Below are 20,007 nucleotides of genomic sequence, written 5' to 3' on the forward strand. Positions count from 1 at the left end.
ACCGACACCGGAAATGTGCTAACGCGTGCATGAACTTAAATACCAAAACTAGTATTGTCACAACCCAGCAATCGAAAGTTTTGCAGTTATCGATATGCAATGCTTGGGCGCTAATTTCAAATAATCTAGCGCGCCTAAATATTAAAATTGATTTTATCTATTTAATTAAGATATATTTGGCAGTCAGGTAAACATTGGATGCAACAGTCTAGCGTGAACTCAGGCATCCCCGTCGTCCTTGGCCTTCTTCGCCTGCTTTTTGATGACGCGACGGCGTTTGTACACAAAGCCATACTCGTACTCCATGCGATCGTGTAGATGGTGCCACTTGAAGCGCGGCAGGAACTTCATGTTCCACAGCAAGCCATAGAATGGGGACGAAGTCTTTCTGCTTATAGGTTTGTTGTTTAGCTCTCGAGCGATTTTTTTGGCCCCACTTTTCGAAATGAATTCCACCCAGCCCTTACGGTAGTTGTTATTTGTCTTGAAACCTAAAGTAATCGAGATTAAAGTATATACTGGGTAATACTCTTATATGTATGCCACTTGGTCCACTTACTTAACAGCTCTTTCGGCTGCACGTAAACTCTGCCGATGAGGCTGTGCATGCCCATGATTTCGTACAGGCGCAGGACGGTCATGTCCTTGGGTACGTTGGATATGGTGATGACGCCCATCTTGTGCATCTTCTCGGGTTTCTCAGCAGGGGACGATGGCCCATTCGCAGACTTACCTTTCTTTGGTTGCGGCTTATCAGGCTTTTCGGCCTTCCCCACTTCCATGGGAGTGGGCTTGAGGCTTGGCTTTGGCTTTGATTTATTTTCTATTTTCATCATTTTAGTTTTCGTTCTCGCCGATCAAATAAATTTTTGTAGTGCACGCACTCAGGGATGACAGTTGACAGGCGATGTCAGTGTACGTTTTTATCAAAGAGCTATTGATGTGTTGGCACCCTTTAATTAGAAAAGCATTTATACGCTTTATAGCACTTTGTAATCATTTGATTTATTCAGCCCTATTTTAAGAGGGCCCCTTGAAGGCGGCGCCATCGACTAAGTCATGGATGCTTTGCGACATAGTGGCCTCCTTCAGCTTGAAGTAGCATTGACACGCACACACAATCGACGAAATTATCGATATGCAGGGGCGCTAATTTCAATTTCAAGAAAATGGAGACAGTCGATGGCTGTTATCGATAACGCGCGGCTATCGGGTGGAAATACCGACACCGGAAATGTGCTAACGCGTGCATGAACTTAAATACCAAAACTAGTATTGTCACGACCCAGCAATCGAAAGTTTTGCAGTTATCGATATGCAATGCTTGGGCGCTAATTTCAAATAATCTAGCGCGCCTAAATATTAAAATTGATTTTATCTATTTAATTAAGAACATTGGATGCAACAGTCTAGCGTGAACTCAGGCATCCCCGTCGTCCTTGGCCTTCTTCGCCTGCTTCTTGATGACGCGACGGCGTTTGTACACAAAGCCATACTCGTACTCCATGCGATCGTGTAGATGGTGCCACTTGAAGCGCGGCAGGAACTTCATGTTCCACAGCAAGCCATAGAATGGGGACGAAGTCTTTCTGCTTATAGGTTTGTTGTTTAGCTCTCGAGCGATTTTTTTGGCCCCACTTTTCGAAATGAATTCCACCCAGCCCTTACGGTGGTTGTTATTTGTCTTGAAACCTAAAGTAATCGAGATTAAAGTATATACTGGGTAATACTCTTATATGTATGCCACTTGGTCCACTTACTTAACAGCTCTTTCGGCTGCACGTAAACTCTGCCGATGAGGCTGTGCATGCCCATGATTTCGTACAGGCGCAGGACGGTCATGTCCTTGGGTACGTTGGATATGGTGATGACGCCCATCTTGTGCATCTTCTCGGGTTTCTCAGCAGGGGACGATGGCCCATTCGCAGACTTACCTTTCTTTGGTTGCGGCTTATCAGGCTTTTCGGCCTTCCCCACTTCCATGGGAGTGGGCTTGAGGCTTGGCTTTGGCTTTGATTTATTTTCTATTTTCATCATTTTAGTTTTCGTTCTCGCCGATCAAATAAATTTTTGTAGTGCACGCACTCAGGGATGACAGTTGACAGGCGATGTCAGTGTACGTTTTTATCAAAGAGCTATTGATGTGTTGGTACCCTTTAATTAGAAAAGCATTTATACGCTTTATAGCACTTTGTAATCATTTGATTAATTCAGCCCTATTTTAAGAGGGCCCCTTGAAGGCGGCGCCATCGACTAAGTCATGGATGCTTTGCGACATAGTGGCCTCCTTCAGCTTGAAGTAGCATTGACACGCACACACAATCGACGAAATTATCGATATGCAGGGGCGCTAATTTCAATTTCAAGAAAATGGAGACAGTCGATGGCTGTTATCGATAACGCGCGGCTATCGGGTGGAAATACCGACACCGGAAATGTGCTAACGCGTGCATGAACTTAAATACCAAAACTAGTATTGTCACAACCCAGCAATCGAAAGTTTTGCAGTTATCGATATGCAATGCTTGGGCGCTAATTTCAAATAATCTAGCGCGCCTAAATATTAAAATTGATTTTATCTATTTAATTAAGATATATTTGGCAGTCAGGTAAACATTGGATGCAACAGTCTAGCGTGAACTCAGGCATCCCCGTCGTCCTTGGCCTTCTTCGCCTGCTTCTTGATGACGCGACGGCGTTTGTACACAAAGCCATACTCGTACTCCATGCGATCGTGTAGATGGTGCCACTTGAAGCGCGGCAGGAACTTCATGTTCCACAGCAAGCCATAGAATGGGGACGAAGTCTTTCTGCTTATAGGTTTGTTGTTTAGCTCTCGAGCGATTTTTTTGGCCCCACTTTTCGAAATGAATTCCACCCAGCCCTTACGGTGGTTGTTATTTGTCTTGAAACCTAAAGTAATCGAGATTAAAGTATATACTGGGTAATACTCTTATATGTATGCCACTTGGTCCACTTACTTAACAGCTCTTTCGGCTGCACGTAAACTCTGCCGATGAGGCTGTGCATGCCCATGATTTCGTACAGGCGCAGGACGGTCATGTCCTTGGGTACGTTGGATATGGTGATGACGCCCATCTTGTGCATCTTCTCGGGTTTCTCAGCAGGGGACGATGGCCCATTCGCAGACTTACCTTTCTTTGGTTGCGGCTTATCAGGCTTTTCGGCCTTCCCCACTTCCATGGGAGTGGGCTTGAGGCTTGGCTTTGGCTTTGATTTATTTTCTATTTTCATCATTTTAGTTTTCGTTCTCGCCGATCAAATAAATTTTTGTAGTGCACGCACTCAGGGATGACAGTTGACAGTTTTTATCAAAGAGCTATTGATGTGTTGGTACCCTTTAATTAGAAAAGCATTTATACGCTTTATAGCACTTTGTAATCATTTGATTTATTCAGCCCTATTTTAAGAGGGCCCCTTGAAGGCGGCGCCATCGACTAAGTCATGGATGCTTTGCGACATAGTGGCCTCCTTCAGCTTGAAGTAGCATTGACACGCACACACAATCGACGAAATTATCGATATGCAGGGGCGCTAATTTCAAATAATTTAATTATATGATTTAATTTAATTATATTTATTTAATTTAAGTATATTTGCAGTCAGGTAAACATTGGATGCAACAGTCTAGCGCGAACTCAGGCATCGCTGTCGCTCTTGGCAGCCAGAGCCTTTTCCGCTTTCTTGGCCTGTTTCACCTGCTTCTTGATGAACTCGCTCTTGTTGAGATTGTTCTGGAAGAAGGTGGTCTCCTTGCGGGCCTGCGAGACCTCAGTGTGTAGGCGTTGCTTGTGCACCGCCTGCTCGTAGTTCATGCGCTCGGTTAGATGGACCCACTTGAAGCGCGGCAGGTACTTCATGCTCCACAGCGAGTCATAGAATTGGGACGTCTTGCGCCCGGATATCTGCTTGTTGTTCAGCAGTGGAACGATCTGTTTGGCCACACGTTTCGACTTGAATTCCACCCAGCCCTCGGTGAAATGGATATTATAACGCTTACGCTTGTTCTTCTTCGCTTTGGCACCTAAAGTAATTGATATTAAAGTATATACTGGGTAATCAGTGGGTTTTATATGTATGCCACTTGGTCCACTCACTTGACAGCTTCTCCGGCTGCAGGTAAACTCTGCCGATGGTGCCGTACTCGCCCAAGATTTCCCGCAGGCGGGTCACATTCATGTGCTTGGGTATATTGGATATGTAGATGATGCCCATCTTGCGTTTCTTCACGGGGGCCGAGGAACTGGAGGTGGCTTTGAAGTTGGCCAGCTCCATTTCATCGTCGTCATCCGAGGGATTTGCCTCCCCATTTGCAGACTCACCTTCCTCTGACTGCGACTCATCCGAGCGCGCCTCCTCTAGCTCAGTCTCCTCCACTTCCATAGAAATGGGCTTGCTCTTTGGCTTTGATTTATTTTTTATTTTCTTCATTGCAGTTTTCGTTTCGCACGCTATCAGGGATGACACTTGACAAGCGATGTCAGTGTACGTTTTTATCGAAGAGCTATCGATGTGTTGGTACCCTTTAATTAGAAAAGCATATCGCTTTAAAAGTACTTTGTAACAGATCATTTGATTTATTCAGATTTATTTCATTTTTATTCGTGGCTAAAAAGAATCTTAACCATTATTTTCGACCACCAAGAAGAATTGAATTGGAAACATCTTAAGTTATCACACAACAATCCATTTAATTTAAATTCAAAAGATTAAAGACTACGCCTCCTGTTTCTCCGCATCGGGAACGCCAGCCAGCACCGACTCCTTGCTGATGTCCAGAAACGAGGCCTGCGACATCTCCGTGTCGTCCTCCTCCTCCTCGATTTCCATCTCGAAAATGGTCATCTTGCGCTTGCGATCTGAGAGAACGGTGGCCACCTTCCTGCTGCCCGAGACGGCCAACATGTCGCTAAATCCGTCCAGTCCCTTGAAGGCGGCGCCATCGACTATGTCATGGATGCTTTGCGACATAGTAGTCTCGCTCAGCTTGACCAGAGGTCCCATTCGGTGCTGTGTGCTGTAATTCAGCGCCGCGGTCAGTGAGAATTGTATAAAGAAGCTATGCGGTCGCATGCCAGGTCCCGCATTTATGGACTGGGCCAGTATCGATAGTGAAGATTCATTGTAGAACTGCAGGTCGACGAAGCGCAGGTAACAGAAATCTTCGGGCACGGATGTTGTAAATAATCCTGGCTCCAGTGTAATTCTAGTGCAGCGCACGCTGTCATCGCCCGCTCGACTAAACTCGAGTATCATGGCCTCCTGCCCGCTGATAGTGCAGGCCAACATGTCGCTCCTGGCCGCTTCGTTAACGTAGTAGCTGCAGGTGACGATATCCTTGTCCCTGAGGTCCTCGCCGGGCTCCATGGGCGGCAGGTCGTTGCATATCACCGTCGAGGAGACCTTGAAACTTCCGCTTATGCTCTCCGTTGGCTTGTGGAATACGGCATCGATGGCATTGAACATCTTGTCGCGCTGCTGCACAAGCGACAGGTTCGTGTCGTGGGGGACAAACAGTTTACAGTGGCTGAGGCATTCGTTTTCGGTTACCATCTCCTCCCACAGCTGGGTTGGATCCCTGGGATAGGGCTGTGTGAGGTAGGCATTGTCCAGATACTGGCCCACCCGTTCCAAATTGAATTTGCTGCGCGCGGGCGGTGGCGTTTCGGATTGCGAATCCAGTTCATCCTCATCATCGCTGCGATCGTCCAATTCCGGTTCCATGGCGCAGATGAAGTCGGCCATGGCAATGTTCTCCTCCTCGGTTAGCACCAGGTCATCGGGAATCTCTTGATGCGACAGCCGGAGTATTGTGAATATCATCCAGGCGTGAAAGAGCTTCATGTCGTACGCCAACGTGTCGATTGTTCGCTGCAGCTCGTGTACTTTGAGCACAAATGCTCCACAAGCTCGCATCGCTTCGTTGGCCACATCCGGAGATATTAGGGACTAGAAAGGATGCCTAATGATTAGTTACAATTAATGGAAAACCAGCAAAGCCTCAACTAACCTCAAAGAAGTGCGACATGCGACCGAATCCCGCAATTGTGTTGAGGAAATAGAACATGTTGATGGCGGCTCCATTCAGTTGCTTGAACACTAGGCTCTGCAGATTGCTTAGACTGAGGTCCACCGAGTTGGCAATCTTCTTAAACCCCTTCTCGGAAAGAGTCCTGAGAAATGAACATGTCGATATGATGAGCATGAGGATCGACCAATACATTAGTCACTCACTCGAACAAAAACTCTTCTACCTCGAAGGTAGCGAATCCAAAGACGTGCAGCTCCAAAAAATGCGCAGATATCACTCCGTACGGCTGGGAATTGGCGTACCTGGTCAGCTTATTGTCCATTTCCAACTGCACGGTCTCCCATGCCTCCGTCAAACATTGTTGCGTGTCATTAATATAGCTGTGCGCCAAGCAATGGTTAGTAACATAACTTATTGGCAAATAAATGCATTACTTCTTCGTTTCCAGGATGTGGGCACAATGCGTTGCCAGCTCCAGCATGGGTGCCATGCAATCCTGCAGCACCTGGTTTTGAAAGTGCAGCAATATCAGCTCCTGACCGTCCCGCAAAAGCGCATAAATGGCATTACAGTCTCCGTTCATCCTCACATCGTACACATCGAACTCCTGCGGATGCAGAATGTGCTGGGTGAGATCGATGCTGCCCGCCTGCAGGGCTCCCAGAAGCAGTAGGTGCACTTTGCCGCTGCGCATTATCACCACCAGAAAGCAAGGCGATCCCTTTGGAAAGGACTTTTGGTCCAGGGTTTTCAGGCATGGATCAATATTGGTCATTGGCTGCAGCTTGGGCAGGAACTTTCGGTGTTTATCCTTGACATTACATGTGTACGTTCCTGGAATCGTTTATAACACAATCAAATCCCTATAGTTTATTCCTCATATAGTCATCCTCATACCTAGGTTCTCCTTCGAGTTGATGGCCTTGCTGAAGTAGACCTTCTTGATGTCGTCCTCGTAAATGAGGCCTGATATGATCGTTCCGCTCTCGGCGTCCAGTAGCGCCACCTTGCCGTTGCTGTAGCCAACCGCCAGTAGTGTCTCGTCCATTTGCCAGCTGAGCGAACGCACCCGCACATCCTCGCCGGGCGTGGGAAATGTGACAATCTTCTGCCAGTTCAGACGCTGGATGACCACCTCACCTATCAACATGAAAGGGATAAGCCCACTGGCAGCTTATTTGGTGATTCTTGGCAATTTCGAAGGCAGACGCTTACCCTTTTCCGTTCCGTAGGCAATTAGATCCATCTTGTTGTTCCACTCCATGCGCTCCACAATGCAGGACATGTTGCGGGCGCCCAGCAACTTCATGGAGCTCGTTTGTGCCATCTTTCCACGCTAGAATTGGCAAGCGGCGTCTCTACTGCGCATAAAATATTTCAATATAATATTTTAGTTTACACTTTGCCGGCTCCTTTCGCAGTGTATCGATAAATAATCAGGCTATCGATCAGAGATGAGCGGAAATAGTAGCTATTACAAATTGGTTTGTCCAATTCTTCAGTCATTTTCGACACTTAATTTGATTTTTGTCAAATGTTTAATACAATTTTTGTATTAAAACTTCGGGCAGCGAGAAAGAATCTGTATTTATGATTAATTTATGTACTTATGCACCATGGCAAATTATCGGACTGCACAATTTCGTTTTATTCGTATAAATACTTTAATCTTAGTAACCTACATAGTTTTATATGCTTTTGTTTACTGGCTGCGCAGGGTAACACATAATGATTTGCGAAACAGTGGAAAAATAGAGAATATCTTATTTAAAGGATCTTAATAACTGCCTGTGTTAAGAAAAAATCTCAAATTCTGGCTAAAAATTGGTGGGCAATACCAAATTTAGACGGAAAGGTGTTGAACGAAATCTCGTTTTAAAAATTTAACGACATTTCACCGATCCATTTCAAATGCACCAATTCTACAAAAATGCAGCTCTCTAGCTTTATTATTTGACTTTATGCCAACGAAAAAAGGGAATCTGGCCCAGTGTGCAGTGGTCAAATACGGGATAATTGTTAAGTGGTCCTTCAGTCTGAGTCGTTTCTCATACTTTAGGCCAATTGTATTTAACACTAGATGTTGTGCTTATAAAACATTTATGTGGGTCAAAAGAAAAGGTAGAGTTTTAAAAAATTTTACAATTCAACTTATAGATTAAGTATATGCTACCGCTGACTGCCGCCAGAACTTCAGTTTGTCCATTTCATTTATCTTAAGGGCTACGCTACGAAATATATATATCGCATAAAGCCGGTGTCATCTATGTCTGCCACTCAACTAGTCATCCGCATCCGGCTGTCCGTTGTCCAGCTCACTACTCTCGTCCGGCTTGATATTCTCGTCCTGATTGATGCTGCCAATGGGGCTGGCCGGCTCGGGATCCTCCTCGTCACCGCCATCGACATTGCTGCCGCCGCCGGTGGTGCCAACGCTGCCGGGAGCAGTATCATCGCCGGCCCCACTACCGCCGACGGAGCCCAGGCCACCGGATGATCCCAAATTGACGGAATTCGTATTACCATTACCATTGCCGCTGCCCGTGTGCCAGGTGAGGCGCTCCTCATAGAACTGTATGACCACCTGGGGGCATCGAGTGTTGGCTAGCTTGGCGGGCACGAGGTCGGCGTGATCGCTGCCCTTCCACTTCATGAGGAACATCAGGTGCCCGGATGAGTCGGTGGCGCCCAGTATCTTTGATGCCTCCAGACCGCGCTCGAAGCCGATCAGCTTCTTCTGCTCCTCGGTATCGTCCTCCAGGAAGCTCTTGCGCTTGCTGCGTATGGATTCGGGCGTGGAGGAGGTGGACAGGCGTTTCTTCGACTCCTTCTTGTTGTTCTTCAGCGACTCCTCGAAGTTGGCTATCAGGTCTGGACAGTCGAGATTCTCCACCGGCTCCCAGGTGTTTTCGCTGCGCGGATAGCCCTTCCACTTTAGATAGTATTCCGTTCGTCCGTTCACCGTTCGCTTGTCCTCTACGCGTTCCACTGAGAATTCGGCCATTGTGCTTTTGTGCTAATTTTGTTATTCCAACAGCGAATTTTGTTATTTTCTTGGCGTCCAAAACTTATTTATACGTGCGATTATAGAGATTGAGGAAGAAGAAGAAACCAAGATGGCAACTCCATGGTCGCTCCAGCTATCGGCAACTATCGCTCTCTTCTCCGGTAAATTCATTTTAAATAAAAAGCTGAAACTTTAAAAACTTTACAATTGTAATTTCAATCAATATCTCGTGACCATTTATACTTTTTGCCATATATTATTTTAAATTACCCTTTTTACCATCCCTGTCAGCGATAACTATCCAGAAACTGGACAATCGATAACCGGCCGTTGCGTTGCACGTGCGCTAGTTTTTAAAGAAATAAACAATATTACTTAGTACGATTAAGGAGAAAACTAAGCAAATATGGCCGAGTTCATAGCTGAGATGCAGGAGCGCCTGCTGCCGGAGTACGAGCAGATGAAGAACTACAGCGTATTCACGGCGGATCAGGTCAGGTGAGAAATCCAACCGAATTTGGAGTCTGTGCCCCCCTTTCATCCGTATTCTTGCAGAGAAATCGTTAGCAGGCGGGAACGCCTGTTCCTGAAGATCAACAAGAGCCACCAGAGCATCACGGACTACCTGGACTTTATACTGTACGAGAAGCACATGCACATGACTATCGTGGACAAGGAGAAGAAGATGCACGTTAAATTGACCGGTTTGAAGGCCTCCATAGCCACGCGGATCATGCGCCTGTACAGAGAGGCCCTGGCCAAGTTCAACCACGACAGACGGCTGTGGAGCAACTGGATCAAGTTCAGCAAGAAGTCAAATCCCGTCGAGGTGGCGGGCATATACGAGAAGATGCTGCTGGTTAGTATTTGCCAGTCTGCTCACTTTCATTGATTACTTATCCATTGTTCTTAATGCAGTACCATGGTGACTCGCCGGATCTTTGGGTGGACGCCGCCTTATGGCTGTACGAGTTTAATCGGCTCAACATCGATCGAGTCAAGGACATCCTGCTGCGCGGTTTGCAGAGACATCCGGATTCCGAGGCACTTAACAAGTGCTTCTTTGACATTATGCTGAAAGAGGCTGCCCTGGCCAACAACGAACGCAATCTAGCCGAGAACACGCTCTCGGAACAGGACATCAAACTGGAACGCGTGGAGGCGGTCTACCGCAACAGCATGGCCAATATTACCCAATTGGACTACTTCGTTAAGCTTCTAGAAAGCTGTGAGGATCATCAGGAGCTGACGGGCAAGCTGCAGCGCATGATAATCGATGATATGCAGGAGAAGTTCCCCCGGGAGCCGGGGTTGTGGGATTTGCTTGCCCAGCGAGAGCTACGCGGCTTTCATCTGGGCGACCTGGAGGAAGAGGACTTGGATACCAGTGACGAAGAGCCGGCCAGCAAGAAATCCCGCTCCGTAAATGGCCGCTCTCTCAAGCGACGCATTCAACTCTGCGTGACTGTATACAAATCGGCGGTGGAGGAGCTGCAAACGACAGAAATGTGGAATATGTATTTGGATGCCATGCTGGCCCTCAATAGCGATGGAAAGACGGAGCGTATCCTAAAGCAACAGTGCCTAGCGGATGCCCTGCAGGCCGGTCATCGCTCTCAGTTGATGGGCGTGAAGCACTATGCCACACTGAGAAAGATGCTCTGCACTGCTCCGAGTGGAAGGGAGGCAGCTGTCACCATACTCACGGAAGCCCTGAAGAACGATTCTTCGGTGGAGATGCACGAGCTTCTTCTGGCCACGCACATTCAAAGCGACAGTGAGCCATTGATCTATGAGCTGTTCAACAAGATCCAGAAGAGCATGGGCAGCGAGGCGTTGCCGCTGTGGCGCAGTGTCATTCTGTATTATCGCACTCGGCAGGACAGCTTGGGCGCACGCCGGCTGGATGAGATCTACGGCCTGGCCTGCAAGGCTGCGTGGCCGGAGTTTGGCGAGCTGCGCTCCGATTATTTGCGCTATCTGTGGCAGGAACGGTCCGTCGAGGAAGCACGCAAGGAGTACGCCAAGCTGGCCGTTCTACCGCCCATGTCGCTGGCGCTGCACCGCCAAATGGTTCAGCTGGAGTCCAGTGCGGCAGCTTGCGTATGTTTTGCTATCTTTGCTACTTTGGCACGCAAATGCGACATGCAACTAATTTACTTTATCTCTTGCAGGACCAGGCCAGCCTGAAATACTGGCGCATGTGCTACGACTTTATGGCCTGCTACTTCGGCAAGACACAGCCGCGCGTTTGGGTGGAGTACCTCGCCTTCGAGCGGGATCACGGCGAGGCGAAGAACATATCCCTGCTCACCCAGCGTGCCCTCAGCACCCTAGAGCCGCAATATGTCGCCGCGTTTGAGGCTGAGCGGGCACTGGCCTATGTGGGCGCCTCGATATAGTTGGCTAAAATATGCGCTAGTTAATTTCTGCTTCTGTTTTTTTTTTAACTTAATTCCTAAGTCGATCTTTCGGACTGTCTATAGTGATTCGATTCTAAAATAAGGACTTGTGAATATACAGCTTATAAGATAATTTATGAAATCTGATTTTTCCTTTGGCAATATGCAGGTGTGAATTCAAAGTACAATCATATGAAAAGTTCTTATTTAACCATCCTATTGTTAAAATGTCCTTGCAAATCGGTTAAATTATGAGTAATGCTATACGAGAATATCCTTTAACCTCTTCTGTCGACGGATGTGCTCATAAATCCGAGCTAATTGCGTTTTCCGAAGGTAAACAAAACATGGGCATTAACTTTGCCTGCCCGACGCCGCTACCGCTGCCGCCGCCGACATCGCCGCCGACGTCGACGCCACTGGAGCTTTGAAAGCGAGTGGCGGTAGAGCAGTTGGCCAGTTCACTTGCGTACGCCGTGGCATCAACACGCACCAGCAAAAACCAGCGCATCAGCCGACCTGATCCAGTTCCATTCCATAAAAGTTAACAAAAGGGAAATCTCAACCGAGCGCCATGGAGTTCAACAATCGCCTCTTGCTGAAGATCATCGAGCTGGTGAGTAATTGGATTTAAACTAGATCCGAAGGACACCATATTATCTTAGTGTTAACAACACAGTATTTATAACTTTGTAATGTTGCAAAAGCTATTTGAAGTAGATTTTGTTTAAAAAGTAATTGAATTGCTGTGCCATAAAAATATTGATAGAAATATTGAAATATTTCATATTATTAATTTAAAAAAAGAGAGCACTTAAATATTCACTAAAAACTTGTAGTTTTCAAATTTGACTTCTAAAATTTATTTATTATACTCATTTGGCTAACTGGCAAGCGCTTGTACATATATGGTTATTAAGATCAAATAGAGTTTGTGGCAGCTGCGAATTGGAGTTGAAAATGCCGCGACTGTATAGAATGTGTGTGTCTTTATTCTTTGTGAGCGTCTGCTTTTCCCCCAGCCCCGATTTCAAGCCATTTCCTGTTGCGTCTCTAGAGTTTCTGTTCTTGTTTTTTTCTTTTTTTGTATTTTGTGGCAGAGGAACAACCGGTTTTTTTGGACCACAACAAAGCACTCACTATGACTATGACTTCACTGTTTCCGTTTTTATTTATTTCACAGTAGGTTTCTTCGTTTTTTTTTTCATGTTTTTTTTTTGTTTTGGGATTAATGCGTGCTCTTGGCTCAATGATGTCATGACCCCGCCGCCGCCCAAGTTGAATTTATTTTCGGGGTTCCCAGCGGCATATTACGTGCCACGAAAGTGAACAAAAGCCCAACTTAGATCATTCTTTTCAATAGAATTTCGTTTTGCCAAGTGCGTTTTTTTTTTTAAACGACGGGTAATTGAATGGCAAATTGTTAAAGCAACTTGCATGTCGAAATTGGTTTTATTTCATTTTTAAGGGATATATGTGTGTCAGTTGTCCATTTATTGTATTTGTGTCTTAATAAAGCGCATATAAAGCCGGGTTTATTTTTGATCCCAGCCGCATATGACATCATTTGTGCGAATCTGCGAGCTTGGAAGAGAGTAAATCGGTAGATAGAGCTGGAGTGACTAATATATAGCTAGTATGTATATAGAGCAAAAAAGATTCGCAGCTTGAAATACCTGGAATTTGTAATCGATTTGGAGAAACATATAAGCCAATTTATCATAATTAGTTGTATTGCCAATGGCTGACTTGCAGACTTAATTAATTGAATGAGCCCAAAGATGATTATACATATATTTTGTATTTAAAATAATTGCCCATATGTCGGTAATGAAAACGAGAGCATAGTAAAATATGCATATATATTGTGCAGAATTATCTGTGACTCGTAATTTGTTATTGAAACCAGATGATTGCAAGTGCAAGATTGTTTATTTATAAATATTTACATACTCGCTTTGCGGAGACATCTGGCTCAACTCGGGTTTGCTTATTTTATAAGTTATCAGCACACCGATCAGTCCTACGAATGTATCTCAAAAAGTGGTGCTTTTGATAGCTATTTTGCAATTGAATTGAATTGTTTTGCTTTGCTGTGTTAGCAAATAAGAATCAACAAGCTTGTAATTTCCTCAACTTCAAATCTTATTCACAAAAGCATTGTTTATTTAAAGTCGCCAAGGAACAGCTTTATTTTCACCACTTGCTCTGAAGTGGATGGGTGTGTTTTTTTTTTTTTGAGGCATATAGTATTTTGTTCATGATCAGCATTGGGCAATGTGCGAGCTATTGAGTGATCTTGGAGCTCGGATCCCGGCAAGTGAGTCAACTGCCAGCCGATTACATCACTGCACTGGCGACCCACTTGCCGCTTGGCCACTCGATATACTCGCACAGTGGTGTATTATAATGCGGATCATGTCCGTTCCGATCCGTTCCGAGCGACCCATCCGATCTGGGCGGACCACACCCGCCTCTCCATCGGAGCAGGCGTGCAATCACGTTCGCCAAGTGCACTCACCAGTCAAAATCCAAGTACACCGAAAACAATTCGAGCAAGCCCTTGAATTTTTTTTTTTTTTCAAAACCAATGAGCAAGTAACCGAAAGAAGCGGCTCCATTTAAAATTCAATTGTATGGAATTGCGAATGAAATGTACATACATACATTTCCAATTCAATCAACATCCGGTGAAAAGAGTGGCTAGTTTTTTGCGGTGCAGCCAGATACAGCAGCTACCACGCTGACATCATCGCGCACATGGGCAAAAAAAAAAACAAAAAAAAAAATTGCTGAGAAATCTGGCGCACATTACGCATACGCCATGTGCACCATCGCCGAAAGGTCGATTGTTGCATTGAGTAAACAATGAAATGCCGGCGGAATGGTTAATTGGTCTCTAGCTGTTCCTTGATTATCTTTGCTATTTTCTTCTTATTAGCTTCGTTTTTTTTTATTATTTTTTTTTTTTAATTTTTTTCTTTTGTTAAGCGTTTTGCTCTGAGTGAACATCAATTGGGCAAATAGTACGTACTGCTCAAATATTTGTCGCCAAGTCTCCGCGTTGTGAGTGCAAATAGAATGGTCGAAAGATAAGAATAACTAACCAACACCAACCCATTGTTTGCTTTCATCGAATTTCTCCGGCAACTTGATCGTAAATGTTTTTACGGGCTAATAAATGCTTTAACTGCAAATCAGGGAGGCGCATTTTGTGTTTATTTTATTGTTCTGCCATTTCCACCGTTCTCTCGAAAATTTATTTAATTGATTTGTGCGTTTCGACGCACCACCTCCCCCAAATAAACCCCCCCAACCAACCAACACCCCCTTAAAAAAGTCAATGGCATGTCAGGTGGGCATATAATGAATGGCCCATACTAACAATATCAATTGAAAATAAAATTGATCTACGGCTTTTTCGTGTTTTTTTTTATTTGGGTGGCTCGTTTCTGTCAGAGTGCGACTATTTTTTAAGTCCGTATTTTTGTGGGGGCGTGGCACTCAGGGGTTTTTCCTCCCCCGGCATTTGCAACAAATTACGAAATTAAACTCGCTGCGAATATAGTTTGTAAATAATACCAGGCATCCAGAAGTAAAAAAGTCTTAGTCATACGAAAGCAAATTTCATAGTTCAGATAATTCGTGAAAAAAAATACTAAAAACCACGAAAGGATTCGCAGAAAAAGAAGGTTTTTAAATATATATCATGTTAATATTAATATATAAGTAAATTTAAAGTGGGAAAATTGCCTGTTTTCTTCAGTTTCAATCAAGTGAAATTGACAAATAACCAGCAATTTATCTCCACTTTAAGATTTCGCTTACTGAATTGCTAAAATAACATAAAACAGTCTATTAATCAATTACGCATAAATAGTTTGTTCAGCATTTTCCCAATGCTAATGGCACACGAACTATGCCGCTCCCCAAATAAATGCTTAGTTAATGCGATTTCGCCATTATTTTTGGTGTTAATGTCGTTTTCGGATTTATATTTCCCATTTCCGATTTTTTTTTTTTGGGCGTGACAATTAAACAACAAAGAAGCCGCACATAAACATACATATAGATAAATATTGGCTTCAGAAATAAATGGCGAATGACAACAACAAGCGGTAATTATTGACACAGGAAGCGGTGGCCCCCCACTGAAATATATACATACATATATGTATGTAATCCGCAGTTCTATAAACAAATTATATTCGATGGATGTGGATATGCCATTTGTTTACTTTAGCTTTACCATCCAGGAACCCTAATGACCTAATGACCCATTAGTCGCGGCCTTACTGCATTACAATGTCCACAGGGCTTGGTCCTCCTGCATCCTGGTGAACCCAATTAGCGGACGTCCCCCGCCTAATTGATTGATTGCCCGCGGGTGTGTCGCACTTAGCGATGGCCCACTGTCACATTGTCACATTGTCACATTGTCACATTGTCCGCCTGTATTGCCACTCGATGGCCCGTCAATTTATCGCCATAAAACCCCATATCTGTCGCCCGGCAATTTTGGAATAATTTTCACATTTGATAAGTGAATGGGTGGATGGGTTCGCATTCTAATTCCGCGACTCACCCGCCCATTTCCATGGCGATAAATGTGAAGTGAGTGGCTTCTGGTGGCTCAAAATGTGACAAGCCCATTAAATTGTGCAGTTTATTTATGACTTCGATTGAAGATCGATGCGAATCTCAGCATGGCAAACATTTTTCAAATTACTAATCGGCTTAAAAGTAATCTTTAGACTTTTGTGGGTTTAATTATTGGTAAATTTAAAGATCTAAAATTTATATTACCACTTGACCTGTTTGATGCAAAAATGGCTGGACTTTTACTGCGGAACTTCCGCATTTTTTTTTCCAGCAGACAGCCAAAAACAGAATGAAAAAGCAGAAGCATATGGTCTGAAATTAAAGCACACGACGTGGTTAAAATTATCAGCCCGCCTTTTCCGACAGCTTTTGGTGTTGTCCAAAAGTGATTAATTTTTGGTTTGATAGGATAGAGGCAGAATTGAAGAAGAGTGTCCGCTAACTACCTATAACTTTTAGGTGAAAGTTTTTATATTCTGGTATAAACACAGTGAGCTCCTTTCTACTGCATCTATACTTTATGATAGTGATTCCTCTATGGAATGCAACTCTCTAGAAGATCTATCCTAACTTTTGGCTTTTCAGCTTGTCTGTGTGTCCGTTTTATTTGTCCGTAAGCTTGTCCGTAAGTTTGTCCGTGAGTTGTCCGTCTGTGAACTTGTCCATCTCAAGGTTTTGAGCATCGAGTCCTTAACTCGCAGGTCTTCATCGTGACGAGCATTATCCTGATCGAGAGCATTTCGGACCTGACTTTCATACGGCAGGCGTTGTTGGTCCATGGCACCTTGATGGGCTATCTAATCACCTGCTTTGTGATAGCAACAGGTAAATCCCAGGATGCATCCAATCTGGCTCCCGTTTATGAGATGGATATGTTTTCAGGTCATGTGAGCGGCACTGTGGTGGACAAGCGCCTCGATATCCTCTTCTCGATCGGTGGCTTCTTTCTGTTCGGGGCCGCTGGCACCATTATCCTTGCCCAGTGGCTGGGCTACTGCAAGTCGCAGGAGGAGAGGGAGGTGCTCCTGGCTTCCGGGATTTTGAGTCTGGCCAATGGCGCCATCTTCGTGAGCGACATTTTCGTTGTGTTGGCTTCTTAGCTCTAAGTATTCTATTTAATAAAATTTAAACTTAAATTGTGCCAAGGGTTTCATTTGTGGAAGCTTCAAAAATGTGCAGAAAATAATAAATTTTTCAAACATAAATCCATTTGTGTTGAAATAGCTTTTAAGTTTCGAATCTTGGGATTCCCAGATTTTGGTTAATAATAATCAGATTTTTGTCTATAAAATTGGATATAATTGTCCAAATATGGAATGTTATACCTCGTTGAGTTTGTTTTTTAAATCCAAATTGATTTGCATTCAAATTTGAGAATTTTAAATTTTTGACCTTTTTTGAAAATTTTGATGATGTTACCCCTTACAAAAAATGCAAAAATTGACCCAAAAATTAATTTTTCTAGATCCTTCAAAAAGTGATAGGGATAGTTAGTATTGGTAATTAGCTGCTTAAAACAGTTATTCTTTCAGCTATAGGACCATTTTTAGCCAAGTTCTGAAGAAAGTCCTTTTTGTAAATATAGCATTTTGCGAAAAGGTAAATTTCAGTCATAAAATATTCAGTTTTTTTTTGCCACAACTTTAAAAATAATTGTCTGAATATGGAATGTTATATATGGTTGAATTTGTAATTAAATTCTAAATCGAACTGTATTCAAAAATGGAAATTTTTTTTTTTGGCCATTTTTCGAAAATTTTGATTACCAAAAATGCGAAAATTGACCCAAAAATCGTTTTCCCGAAATTCTCCAAAAAGTGATAGGGCTGGTTAGTATTGGTTATTAGCTGTTCAAATCTGCTATTCTTTCATGTTTATGATCATTTTTGGCCAAGTTATGACTAAAATATCTGTTCAAAACCGTTTTTCCAAAGTTCCGTCATAAAATAACCAGTTTTTTGGGCACAATTTAAAAAATAATTATCTGAATACGGAATGAAGTGTATCATTGAAATCGTATTTTAATTCCCAATCGAACTGAGTTAAAAATTGAAATTCTATTTTTCGGAAATTGTTCGCCAATTTGATCTCCTAAAAAAAAGCAAAAATTCATCCAAAAATTAATTTTCTCCAAATTCGTCAAAATCTAATAGGTATAGTTAGCTGCTTAAAATAGTTATTCTTTTAGCTTTGTGAAGATTTTTATTCGCCTAAGAGCAAAAAAGCGTCAAGAAACTTTTGAGTAATAGATTTGCTTCCTATAAAGATTACAAACCTGCTAATGATATGGTATGATCTTTCATCCTCCAGGCCATCGCCATCGCCTGCATTGTGCTGTACGAGACGGTCGGAAACTTGTCCCTCCATCCGGTGATTGTGGCCGGCACCGTTGGTGGCTACACCGTCATCTGCGGCGTCCTGCTGATCGGTGAGTAGTAGTGCCCACATAACTATAGATATGTCCTAGATATATCCTAACCAACTGATTCCTGACTCCTTGGCAGGCCATGTGCTCAACTCGCTGGTGGAGAAGCGACTGAACGCCCTGTTCTCGCTGATCGGCTGCCTGCTGTTCGTGGCCTCCGGAGCTCTGGTGATCGATGAGTGGCACGGCGGACTCCTGAACACGGACAGGAAGCGCCAGGCCATCGGCGCCGGATCCCTGATGATCATCAATGCGGCCGTCTTCCTTCTGGACACCCTCTGCATCTGCCGGACGTAAAGATTCCGTTCCGTCGTATATGTACTCCATATCCGTTCTATTTTTTTTTGCAAATCGAATAACTCGTGTTGATAAACATAATGAAACAAGAATCTATTGTAAATGTTAACGTACCACTGTTTTTTTTTTGTAGCTGTGTGTACGAGCGTTTTATATGTATTTATACGTGTCTTAAGCTAATCTCAGATATGCGCACGCAGATTATTTACAGGAAAATCCATTAAATATATATGTATACACATACACAACATATATGTACATTCCAGCTATCTGTGGTTATAATATGCTAAACTCACAACATCTGCCCATGTCTTACATCACCATAATTGCCATTCCGCTCCCGGGATAATGGGCCATAATAGCCCGCGGGCTAAGTTTCTGGGAAAGCGAAAAACTGAAAAACTCACGGCCCTGACGTCACGTGCCGGCAAATGTTGCAAAATCCAATGGACTGCGATTCCAATTCAAATTCCAACTGCGACCTCACCTCAAATGGTGGTCAACTCCTTCGCTTTTGCCAATCCATTGATAGCCATGGTTATAAACTTCTAAGAATCAGGGATTTGCTCTTCAACTAACTAGACAAACGCTTCGTTTATTTAACTAGAAGTTTGTAACTTTTTCAATAAGAAGCTTACAACTTAAATACATAACTTATTGCTTTGAAACATTACGCATGTTGCATGTTTATTTAAAAGATACTTCTTTGCATCTATTAAAGGGTATCGCCCCATTCGTTGCTTTTGCCTAATGCCAACATTCCTTCGTTCTGCTGCTGTGTTGTTGTCGTGCCGCAAGCTTATTATAATTAAGCAATTTATATAATTTCTAATTATTTCTTATCATCCGCATGACAACTCTGTGAAAAAATGTACATAAATATACATATGTGCAGACGGCAGGAGGTGCCCGTTTTGGTGGAGGAGTCGAGGAAAAATAAAGTCGAGATAGATCGCTTTTAGAGATGCAAAGCAGAGATACGGAGCCGCTGAGATACAAAGATACAAAGATACAAAGATTCGGATGCACATTCAAAACGCCAAAGACTTGAAACCGCCTTGTGATTTATATATTTACTTTTGTTTATACTTTGTATGTTTTTTCTCTCCCCCTTTTTGTTTTTATGCTATTTACCCATTTTTGTTTTGTTGTTTAACTAATAACTTGCGCTAAGTTTACAAGAGGGTTTTTGTGTTTGTTTGTTTTTTTTTTGCTGGGAATG

The 20,007-nt window shown here is 43.6% G+C and overlaps 8 protein-coding genes across 9 annotated transcripts; 2 read left to right on the forward strand and 6 right to left on the reverse strand.

Annotated features, from left to right (window-relative positions):
• Positions 1-139: 139 nt before the first annotated feature.
• On the reverse strand, positions 140-948 carry LOC116802134 (pre-rRNA-processing protein esf2-like). The gene is made up of 2 exons (XM_032725390.1): positions 560-948; positions 140-491 (listed from the first exon to the last, which is right to left on the reverse strand). The coding sequence occupies exons 1-2, from the start codon at positions 834-836 to the stop codon at positions 220-222; spliced, it is 549 nt and encodes a 182-aa protein (XP_032581281.1). The 5' UTR covers positions 837-948; the 3' UTR covers positions 140-219.
• Positions 949-1,400: 452 nt separating this feature from the next.
• On the reverse strand, positions 1,401-2,139 carry LOC116802136 (pre-rRNA-processing protein esf2-like). Its single transcript, XM_032725396.1, has 2 exons — positions 1,761-2,139; positions 1,401-1,692 (listed from the first exon to the last, which is right to left on the reverse strand). Exons 1-2 carry the CDS (start codon positions 2,035-2,037, stop codon positions 1,421-1,423), a joined length of 549 nt encoding a protein of 182 aa, XP_032581287.1. The 5' UTR covers positions 2,038-2,139; the 3' UTR covers positions 1,401-1,420.
• Positions 2,140-2,561: 422 nt separating this feature from the next.
• On the reverse strand, positions 2,562-3,491 carry LOC6621826 (pre-rRNA-processing protein esf2). The gene is made up of 2 exons (XM_002045869.2): positions 2,982-3,491; positions 2,562-2,913 (listed from the first exon to the last, which is right to left on the reverse strand). Exons 1-2 carry the CDS (start codon positions 3,256-3,258, stop codon positions 2,642-2,644), a joined length of 549 nt encoding a protein of 182 aa, XP_002045905.1. The 5' UTR covers positions 3,259-3,491; the 3' UTR covers positions 2,562-2,641.
• Positions 3,492-3,574: 83 nt separating this feature from the next.
• Positions 3,575-4,499, reverse strand: LOC6619759 (pre-rRNA-processing protein esf2). Its single transcript, XM_002043937.2, has 2 exons — positions 4,119-4,499; positions 3,575-4,045 (listed from the first exon to the last, which is right to left on the reverse strand). Exons 1-2 carry the CDS (start codon positions 4,450-4,452, stop codon positions 3,660-3,662), a joined length of 720 nt encoding a protein of 239 aa, XP_002043973.2. The 5' UTR covers positions 4,453-4,499; the 3' UTR covers positions 3,575-3,659.
• A 188-nt stretch (positions 4,500-4,687) lies between these two features.
• LOC6619758 (anaphase-promoting complex subunit 4) lies at positions 4,688-7,477 on the reverse strand. Of its 2 annotated transcripts, none has more exons than XM_032724387.1 (6): positions 7,268-7,477; positions 6,950-7,192; positions 6,487-6,886; positions 6,262-6,432; positions 6,032-6,194; positions 4,688-5,970 (listed from the first exon to the last, which is right to left on the reverse strand). In XM_032724387.1, the coding sequence occupies exons 1-6, from the start codon at positions 7,377-7,379 to the stop codon at positions 4,738-4,740; spliced, it is 2,322 nt and encodes a 773-aa protein (XP_032580278.1). In that variant the 5' UTR covers positions 7,380-7,477; the 3' UTR covers positions 4,688-4,737. The 2 variants fall into 2 exon arrangements, with proteins under 2 accessions (XP_032580278.1, XP_002043972.1); XM_002043936.2 differs by having other exon boundaries at positions 6,256-6,432.
• Positions 7,478-7,972: 495 nt separating this feature from the next.
• On the reverse strand, positions 7,973-9,159 carry LOC6619757 (chromobox protein homolog 1). The gene has a single exon (XM_002043935.2). The coding sequence runs from the start codon at positions 9,054-9,056 to the stop codon at positions 8,334-8,336; it is 723 nt and encodes a 240-aa protein (XP_002043971.1). The 5' UTR covers positions 9,057-9,159; the 3' UTR covers positions 7,973-8,333.
• Positions 9,160-9,362: 203 nt separating this feature from the next.
• On the forward strand, positions 9,363-11,598 carry LOC6619756 (U3 small nucleolar RNA-associated protein 6 homolog). The gene is made up of 4 exons (XM_032724388.1): positions 9,363-9,557; positions 9,615-9,918; positions 9,978-11,162; positions 11,234-11,598. Exons 1-4 carry the CDS (start codon positions 9,466-9,468, stop codon positions 11,459-11,461), a joined length of 1,809 nt encoding a protein of 602 aa, XP_032580279.1. The 5' UTR covers positions 9,363-9,465; the 3' UTR covers positions 11,462-11,598.
• Positions 11,599-11,912: 314 nt separating this feature from the next.
• LOC6619754 lies at positions 11,913-19,966 on the forward strand. The gene is made up of 4 exons (XM_032724389.1): positions 11,913-12,077; positions 18,374-18,491; positions 18,568-18,781; positions 19,681-19,966. Exons 1-4 carry the CDS (start codon positions 12,036-12,038, stop codon positions 19,745-19,747), a joined length of 441 nt encoding a protein of 146 aa, XP_032580280.1. The 5' UTR covers positions 11,913-12,035; the 3' UTR covers positions 19,748-19,966.
• The last annotated feature ends 41 nt before the right edge of the window (positions 19,967-20,007 follow it).

Source organism: Drosophila sechellia, chromosome X (genome assembly GCF_004382195.2).
Source record: "Drosophila sechellia strain sech25 chromosome X, ASM438219v1, whole genome shotgun sequence".
In the NCBI taxonomy this organism is placed as follows: Eukaryota; Metazoa; Arthropoda; class Insecta; order Diptera; family Drosophilidae; genus Drosophila; species Drosophila sechellia.

What these genes read in the sequence shown, in the direction of transcription:
- LOC116802134 (XM_032725390.1), bottom strand. Translation starts at nt 836, where the DNA reads ATGATGAAAATAGAAAATAAATCAAAGCCAAAGCCAAGCCTCAAGCCC. An exon ending in GCAGCCGAAAGAGCTGTTAA is followed by an intron (nt 492 to 559) that starts GTAAGTGGACCA and finishes CGATTACTTTAG; the next exon opens with GTTTCAAGACAAATAACAAC.
- LOC116802136 (XM_032725396.1), bottom strand. Translation starts at nt 2,037, where the DNA reads ATGATGAAAATAGAAAATAAATCAAAGCCAAAGCCAAGCCTCAAGCCC. An exon ending in GCAGCCGAAAGAGCTGTTAA is followed by an intron (nt 1,693 to 1,760) that starts GTAAGTGGACCA and finishes CGATTACTTTAG; the next exon opens with GTTTCAAGACAAATAACAAC.
- LOC6621826 (XM_002045869.2), bottom strand. Translation starts at nt 3,258, where the DNA reads ATGATGAAAATAGAAAATAAATCAAAGCCAAAGCCAAGCCTCAAGCCC. An exon ending in GCAGCCGAAAGAGCTGTTAA is followed by an intron (nt 2,914 to 2,981) that starts GTAAGTGGACCA and finishes CGATTACTTTAG; the next exon opens with GTTTCAAGACAAATAACAAC.
- LOC6619759 (XM_002043937.2), bottom strand. Translation starts at nt 4,452, where the DNA reads ATGAAGAAAATAAAAAATAAATCAAAGCCAAAGAGCAAGCCCATTTCT. An exon ending in GCAGCCGGAGAAGCTGTCAA is followed by an intron (nt 4,046 to 4,118) that starts GTGAGTGGACCA and finishes CAATTACTTTAG; the next exon opens with GTGCCAAAGCGAAGAAGAAC.
- LOC6619758 (XM_002043936.2), bottom strand. Translation starts at nt 7,379, where the DNA reads ATGGCACAAACGAGCTCCATGAAGTTGCTGGGCGCCCGCAACATGTCC. An exon ending in TGCCTACGGAACGGAAAAGG is followed by an intron (nt 7,193 to 7,267) that starts GTAAGCGTCTGC and finishes TCATGTTGATAG; the next exon opens with GTGAGGTGGTCATCCAGCGT. An exon ending in GCATGTCGCACTTCTTTGAG is followed by an intron (nt 5,971 to 6,031) that starts GTTAGTTGAGGC and finishes CATCCTTTCTAG; the next exon opens with TCCCTAATATCTCCGGATGT.
- LOC6619757 (XM_002043935.2), bottom strand. Translation starts at nt 9,056, where the DNA reads ATGGCCGAATTCTCAGTGGAACGCGTAGAGGACAAGCGAACGGTGAAC.
- LOC6619756 (XM_032724388.1), top strand. Translation starts at nt 9,466, where the DNA reads ATGGCCGAGTTCATAGCTGAGATGCAGGAGCGCCTGCTGCCGGAGTAC. An exon ending in TTCACGGCGGATCAGGTCAG is followed by an intron (nt 9,558 to 9,614) that starts GTGAGAAATCCA and finishes GTATTCTTGCAG; the next exon opens with AGAAATCGTTAGCAGGCGGG. An exon ending in TATACGAGAAGATGCTGCTG is followed by an intron (nt 9,919 to 9,977) that starts GTTAGTATTTGC and finishes TTCTTAATGCAG; the next exon opens with TACCATGGTGACTCGCCGGA.
- LOC6619754 (XM_032724389.1), top strand. Translation starts at nt 12,036, where the DNA reads ATGGAGTTCAACAATCGCCTCTTGCTGAAGATCATCGAGCTG. An exon ending in TGCTGAAGATCATCGAGCTG is followed by an intron (nt 12,078 to 18,373) that starts GTGAGTAATTGG and finishes TTCATCCTCCAG; the next exon opens with GCCATCGCCATCGCCTGCAT. An exon ending in ACCCTCTGCATCTGCCGGAC is followed by an intron (nt 18,782 to 19,680) that starts GTAAAGATTCCG and finishes ACATATGTGCAG; the next exon opens with ACGGCAGGAGGTGCCCGTTT.